The 8,231-nt window shown below is 35.8% G+C and overlaps 1 protein-coding gene across 5 annotated transcripts in view; it reads right to left on the bottom strand.

Moving 5' to 3' along the window:
* Window positions 1–2,863: 2,863 nt before the first annotated feature.
* LOC118196812 (histone-lysine N-methyltransferase SMYD3-like) overlaps window positions 2,864–8,231 on the bottom strand; it is a 61,155-nt gene continuing 55,787 nt past the window's right edge. For all 5 annotated transcript variants that reach the window (XM_085824120.1, XM_085824122.1, XM_085824119.1 and 2 more), the window contains one exon: window positions 2,864–2,982. Coding sequence is in view for 4 of the 5 variants with exons in the window: in XM_085824119.1 (XP_085680245.1) it covers window positions 2,866–2,982 (117 nt within the window). In the remaining variant the exon portion in view is untranslated. The remainder of the gene's footprint in view (window positions 2,983–8,231) is intronic.

The raw sequence follows: 8,231 nt of genomic DNA, 5'->3' as shown, positions 1-8,231 counted from the left end.
CAAAAATGATCCCATTTCATCCTCTATATCCTTCGCATTGTGTTTTAGGCCAGGTAGCACTTTCACAATATTTATTTTATTTGACTTTTAGTTTACATACTTTTGTTTTCACCACTTAGCAGTTTACATACTTTTGTTTTCACCACTTAGAAGAGTTATCCTTACAAACATAATCATTCCTTTTTTCTATATCATCATCCAAAATTTATTGTTCAGATTCATGGCTGATATTATTTATTGCTATACTTTCCTCATTTAAATCGCTATTGTTCTCACATCCAAAGGTTTCCTTGTCTTCTTTTTCTTCATCAGATTATTCTTGAAGAATGCTAGCAAAATCAGCTGGTTGCTCATATTTTTTGCCATGAAAACCGATATAAAAATATAGAGTCGAATTTATACAAATTAAAATAATACATGTCAATTAATAACACAAAATTACAAACTATTTGAGAAAAAAACATTTTTCGGATTTTCCTCCACGACCACGCACGCATCGTAACTTTTACGAAGAAGCTGCCACGTAGCACAAATCCCAGTAAAAAAAAAAAAAAAAACAAGGGCATATGACTTCTTGTTGGCACATTCCATGATGCAGGGAAGGGTTGAAAGGAGAAATAGAAATGACTTTCAGATGTCTTAGTTGTGATATGCGAAAACTGTTCATTAAAAAACGAATTTGTCGTAAGCTTTGTGCATTATACGTGTGCTGGAAGGTTAAATCATGCCCTGTTATTGCAAGGAAAAATTTCAAAAATATGTGAGAAAAAAAGAATTATTGAAACAAAAATTTGAATATGTATTGATTTTATTCACTTGTAGCCCAATTTTACATTATTTTCATTACCACTAAAACAAATGTGAACAAGAACAGAAATTCTACAAATGGAGCTAATTAATTAGCCAGCAAACAAATCTTACTCTCATGGAGATACAAACTTGCTTAACAGTTATTCGTACTTGTCAAAAGATAAATAGTTAAGAATGTTTGCAATAAAAATGTTTATTATGAATTTTTGCAATAAGAATAATTGCCTTATTTAAGAGTTCCTTCGTATGTGAATTTTTTTTTTCGGGGGGGGGGGGGCAGTTGAAAATAAGTCTTCAAAGAGAACTTGATTAACCAAACAACATCTACAATCTATGATGAAAAGAATTTCTAAACATTTTTCTTCGAGGCTACAAACTTTATTAGAATTGAAATTTATTCACATTAAATATGCAAGTTAAATTTTTGGATCATATAATATAATCCCTCTTGGATGGTAAAGATTTTGGGGGTAATTTACTGAACAGCTGGACAGCTTGCTTAAATTCTTTACATTCCAAGAACCATTATTTTCCTACTAGCAGTTCCTCATCCCGAACACCAGTTAACATGCATAATTTAGGATTTAATTTTAATACCTGAAGGATTAAGTGAAAAAAGTCATTGTTTACATTAAAATGACTTGCCAATAACACTAAACTTAGCACCAATATATATATACTAGAAAGCCCAGTGGTCACACAAAACGACCACTGTTTTAGATATCATAAATTGTAATTAAAATGATTTGTGCAAAGGTGTCTGTTAATTCAAACTGGATTACCCAGGGCAGGCGGCAAGGATGCCCCTTTGCTTACTGCCCCACGGATTTTCCCCCTTCTACTTGCTTAAAGTAGAGTGCAATGAAGGACACCACTCGCAGTACATTTCTTAAGAGCCACCGCTAGCTAAATATATAAAGGTGATTTAAACAATAAAATGTTAATTCACATGATCTCTTTGTACACAACATTTCTTGTGTAGATCTTTCCATCACTATTAAGCTCGGCTTTCAGAGGACCATCAATTATTTTTAATTTTATGTCCATTCTTTTACGAATTCTTGAACAGGCAACATAAAGTTGACCGTGTCCAAACGCAGGCTCAGGTAAAAAAATGCCAACACGCTTAAGCGTTTGGCCCTGAAACTTATTAATGGTCATAGCAAAGACAAGTTTTACAAGAAATTGTCTAAGTTTCAATTGAAATGGCAACCCTGTGCCGTGGCAACTTCACCCCATTGGCTAGTACAGTTACGCAAGCAACCAATAAACTATTGGTGACAAACAGACACATAAGCTGTATATATATATATATATGGTGAAGTAACATCATCTCCTCTGAAACAGCTGGCTCCCAGACTTAGCAAAGCACACCATTGGATTCCGCAGGTCCATGACACGATATTTTGACCATTTGCGTCTTCGTGGGACTTTAATTAGCCAAGACATCAATTAAAAACTAATTTTCCCCTACATTATCCACTTTCTTTCTTGAGTTTTCCTTATTAATTAGAGGGATTTGGCTACATGCCAAATTCTCTTTTCTAGAATATCTACGGAACAGCGCCAAGTTGAAATTCAAGATGCGTATCCTCGGATTCCAAAAAATTCTCCGAATCCATCGATACTGTTCTCATCTTTGTACGACTTTAATCGGCCGAGATATTCATTCTGAGTGGCAACAATAAACTATCAGCGACAAAGACTTAAGCCGCTTATATATATATATATATATATATAAAGAAATGGAACTCAGCCACCTAATTTACCCATACTGGAATTTAAGCACCTCTCCCCAGAAAACAAATGTTGGGAAACGTAAAAGGACAAGTAACTTTATTAAAGGATGCAGTAAGACAAAATTAATATTTAGTAGACTAAAAAGTATTATACTTTTTGTTTCAATAATACAATCGTTTTTTAAATTTGTGTGAATGCATGTGTGTGTGGGTATCATATTGATATTCTATATTACTTGAATTTATGTTTCATTTTTATTATTTTTTAAATGGGATCATAATCACTAATATTAAAATTATTCAAGGACTAACAGTTTTATATTTCTTCCTCTTTATTTACAGATATACAAGTCTGAGTTTCCATAATAATTTTTAAAAGATCTTGATATAAAGGATGCTTAGTACCATGAGTTACTTTAAGTACCTCCTCTGCCTACAGAAAAGAAAAAGGCACAATTAAACAGTGATTTTTAATTCATACCAGAGACAAAATCTGCTTTTAAATAAATAGAAAAACATTCTTCACACTCTTATCATAAATACAAAATGACCTGGATATCAAATACAGAGACTTTCCTAATTCACAAGTTCATGAAGCATTTAAAAATAACAAATGAAATATACAACCAGTATCAAACTTTATAATACTGAAATAATACAAGCAAACTCAATAAGTTTTTTCTTTCATAGTCTATAAATGCTCTGTTTATCTTTATGTTCATGTGATACACGAGATATTTTTTATATGACTGTTTTGTCTCATGCATATATATTTCCATCATATTTTGTCTCATGTCAATATATCATGATCAAACAAAGACCCTGGATTTTAGTAGGATGTGGAGACACAAAGACATTAACCTTCACAACTTCCCTTCACAATAAAAAAATAAAATTGACAGCACGCTCTCTCTTTTAAAGAGCTGCTGGTATTTGAAGTGTAGGAATGTTATAGAAGAACTAAAACAAGCAAAAGAGTTTAAAAACACATTTATTTTATTAATTAATTTTATTTATTAATTCAAAATGATCCTACGCAAAGCTCATCAATGATATGAGACATAAGATACATAATTTAAGATGTCTGCAGTTTTATTCCTATTAAATGTTAAATCTACAAATGAATTCTCAGATGTTGAATCTATAATTGAATTGTGTATCTGGATAGTTACTTGGCACCATACTGAGATTAGAATGATGTTTCATAAAATCAAATGCCTTTTCATTTCATTTGACATCTACATTGAAATCTCCCATCATAATAATAGGAACATTCGCATCTACAGTAAACTTTTCGTCAATCAACAAAGTAGTCTCAGAATACTTAAGCATTACACTAAACAAGAACATTTTCAAATTTCCTGAAGTAAGAGTTGGATGAACATATATGGATGCTATAATAAAACTTGAGTGTCCATTAATATACTGCTGGAAATTAAAATTGCAACACCATGAAGGAAAGCAAATACAAAAAAGATATTCACTGAACGTAAACAATATGGCATAAAGACAAAATGATTAAATTTGTAAGCAGTTTGAGGGTTTACAGGGGTGTGAAATTAGAAGAAACAGCTGCCAAACCCTGGCAGCTATCATGGCCCTTACCTGGTTAGGCATGGAGTCAAAATAGACTTGATGATAGAAACGGGCAACTCATTCCATGCTGCTTCAAGTATATGTCACACTTCATCAACTGTGTTAGCTGGAGAGAGGTGGCAGACCAGTCTCTCAGCAACCTATGATCAGATATTTTCAATGGGTGGATCTGGAGACCATGCAGGCCAGGGCAGCAATCGAATACCCTGTGCATTGAAGAAGGTCAGAACATAATGTGCAACATCTAGTCTTGTATTATCTTGTTGAAAGATGGCATGTGGCAGGCCTCGAAGATAGGGCACAACCAATGGACCCAAGCTGTCAGAAATTTACTCATCTGTGTTCAAATTACTGTCAATCCGAACTAGAGATGTGCGTGTCGTGTACCCAATGGTTGCTCAAACCATCACACCAGGTGCAGGGCCCCTATGTAGATATCAAATGCAAGCAGGTGACATGTGGTCTCCTCGGAGCCTCCAGGCACGTATATGGCCATCAGAATATTGCAAGCAGAACCGAGACTCAACTGAAAAGACGACACTGTGGCACTCCTGTATCCAGCTTAGTCATTTGGCACACCAGAGTTGACATCTCTATGCTGAATTGTAAGGAAGAGCCGAATTAATGGTCACCCTGCTGATAGTTCACACTGTTGCAAACATCGATGCACCTTACGAGATTATACAGGGCGTGCTGCAAGCATGCTCATTTCCATAATGTTCCATGATGTGGTCGTATGGTTTTGTAGGGCTGGCCTCACAACATGTCTATCCTTTCTGGCGTTATCATCAGACAGCATTAAAATCCTGCATGCCGTTCAGTATGACCCTCAGCAGCCCATTGATTTCATATTTGCATAACAATAGTTGAAAGTTGACCAGTGCGATAGGCGATATCACGGAACAATAATTCAAATTCTTGATAGGCAATGAACCTCCCTCTATCGAATTTTGACACTAGCTGATAAGCATTTCTTCTTATTATTCAAGGCATAACATGACATTCTGAGCAAACTACAACCTCATAATGTGCTTTCTGAATGAGAAATTCACTACACAGCTTTTCTTGTATGTAGTTCTTCACATATTGTTACTCCTTCCTGCGTCATCTAAATGCACTAAAATACTAAAGATTTACACATCCCAACTTCTGCGACACATGTCAAGTTTGTATAAATTGCAACACCACTAGTTTGGCAAAATAAAACAAAATACAGCAAACACTACCTGAACACATTGACAGTCTACCAGACAACCCTGTTACTCACACACAGTCATGCATGCACATGGAGTTTGATCAAAATTTTGCTATTTTTGAGACGTTACTATGTTCAATTTTTAATTTTTTTGTTTGTTTGTTTGTTTGTTTGTTTACAAATATGCTCATTTGTCTATCTAATAACGTATAGATTGACTGTAACATTTGTAGTTTCAAAGATATAAGTATTCACACACGCCTCAGATAGTTTCTTAATTTTTACTTTCCCAACATACCATTAATTAGGAAGAACATAATCCTAAGTTAAAATGATATAGAACTACACTCATGTCCATAAATTAAGGATAATTCGGAGTCACGCGGAAATCAAACTCTAAAATAAATATATCACCTGTAAAATCACTACACACATCTTCAAGAATCATATGCAAATTTCAGGAAGTAACCAGATGACACCGATGGTACGTCACAATGACGAGAGCGTAAGAGAGTGATTTATAAGGAATACAGGCAAAGACGTAAAATTGTTCGCAGGCGCTTTATAAGCATTTCAATGCAATAACTGAATAGTTATGACACAAAGGACGCATTTGGATGATTTTTTACATGGTAGAATTATCGGCCGTCTGGAATGTGGGCATACCCAAGTGGAAGTATCAGACGAACTTGGAATTGCCCAGAATGTCATCTCCAGGCTTTGGCAACGATTTCAAGATGATGGTAATGTGAGTAGACATTACAGCACAGGTCGCCCCAGACTTACAACGTCAAATGAGGACCGGTATTTGGCAGTTACTGCCAAAAGAAACAGACGGAGCACAGCCTCAGACCCGTCTCGTCAGCTCTCTTCAGCCACTGGTAAGACAATTTCAAGGCAGACCGTGTATAGACGCTTAGGGGAGAGTGGTCTATATGCTCGTAGACCTGTCAGATGTGTTCCACTTACTGCAACTCACTGTCGCTTGCGGTTAGCCTGGAGTAGAGAGCCTGCATTGTGGACACCGCAACAGTGGGCTTGTGTGATGTTTTCCGACGAGTCCAGGTTTAGATTTCAGTCTGATTCTCACCGTACTTTCATATGGAGATCTCCAGGTACCCGTTAACACCAAAAAAACATCATTGAACGACCTCATTACGGTGGTACAGGAATGCTCATTTGGGGTGGAATTATTCTGGGTTCCAGAACTGACCTGCATGTTCAAATTGGAACCATGACAAGCGCCAAATCTATCGGGACGTCATTCTGGAACAACATGTACGTTTGTTTCGAGGCGCCACAGGCGCACAATTTGTAATTATGGATGACAACGCCCATCCTCACCGTGCAAACATCGTAAGCGAATGCCTTCAATCGGAGGATATCACCCGTATGGACTGGCTAGCATTCTCACCGGACTTGAATCCAGTAGAGCACGTGTGGGATATGCTTGGCCGACGAGTTGCAGCCTGTCAACCTCCTCCAACATGTCTACCGGAACTTCGGAGAGCATTGCTTTTTGAGTGGTGTAATATCTCCAAGATCAGATCGATAATTTCATACTCAGCATGCCTAGGCGTTGTACGGACTGTATTGCATCGTCTGGGTTTTTTTTTTTTTTTTTTTTGCAATTTGCTCCAGTGAGAAAAAATCGCTAATGTTTTTAATAATATCAAACACATAGCATCTTTTTTGCTCTTTACCTTTTGTTTAATAAATAAGCTTTACAAATAAGTCAAATTTGTTTTGCTTCTAACTCTTCCTTTGCCTTATCTTGCATTATCCTTAATTTATGGACGTGAGTGTAAATTTGAAGACCAGGATGCCACACACTAATGTGTCATCACCATTTCCTGTAGCATCTTATCCACCCACTGACAAATTTTGAACGAGATATTCTCACAAATAATATCTGAGGCAATTTCAATTGAGATGATCTTGATAATGGTCTGGGTTGCACTTAGCCAAACAAATATCTTTTTGAAAGAGATAATCATTAGTTCCTTTTCACCTATGAGATTATCCATCCTTCCAATTATGTTCAAATATGTCCTCCCACTATGCATACATTTACCATATTGGCAGTGATCGACAGATTGAACATACGTAAAATATGTGACTTAAAAAAAAAACGTTTACCTCTATTTTAAAACAATAAAACTGGTTGTCAGCTGCAGAGTTTATTATATGAATTCTAAAAATGTCTCATGAAGTTTTGATTAATTGTGTACTGCCAATAAAAAATACTTTATAATTTATTTTACACAGTTTTTCAAACACCTTACAAATTATTAAAATTTAATCACAACTTGGAACTTCAGGTCAATTAATAAAAATTGCAAACAACAGATGAAGCTTTGTGAAACCATTTAAGTTTCAAATAATTCATGGGATATAAGGGAAGAATAGATCAACTCAAATGTAACAGAAGTTTAGTAATGATGAATTAATTCAGTCAAAATTTAGATTGATGCAATAAAAATGACTAATAGATTAAAAATTGAAGTCATCAGTCTTTTAATCAACAGTCAGATTTCTTAAAAAGACAAGAGTGTGTGTATGTGATTATGACAAAGCCTCAAGGGCTATCTGCCTAAAAGGAGAGATGCCTTCGTGGAGGACTTTCTAAGGGAAACTGGCTCGTATACACGTTACACGTGGGGAAAACCCCGAAAATGCCCATGCAGCCTGCCCGTTCTCGGGATTCGAACCTCGGACCGAACTACCAGTGTTCAGAGACCACTCGGCCACTGGTTGGCCCTTAAAAAGACAAGAAAAGTGTTCCAAAACATAAAACCTTGCTGGACTGGTTTCATTATCTTGTAAGGATGGAAATGCAAATCTATGAGAAAGATGCACTTTAAAATTTTATTTACATGATGTGTTTGTTA

The sequence above is a fragment of the Stegodyphus dumicola genome, chromosome 9 (genome assembly GCF_044657685.1).
Source record: "Stegodyphus dumicola isolate Sdum_Otavi_A_Nest chromosome 9, ASM4465768v1".
Classification (NCBI taxonomy): domain Eukaryota; kingdom Metazoa; phylum Arthropoda; class Arachnida; order Araneae; family Eresidae; genus Stegodyphus; species Stegodyphus dumicola.
This window is presented reverse-complemented; position numbering and strand designations above follow the sequence as displayed.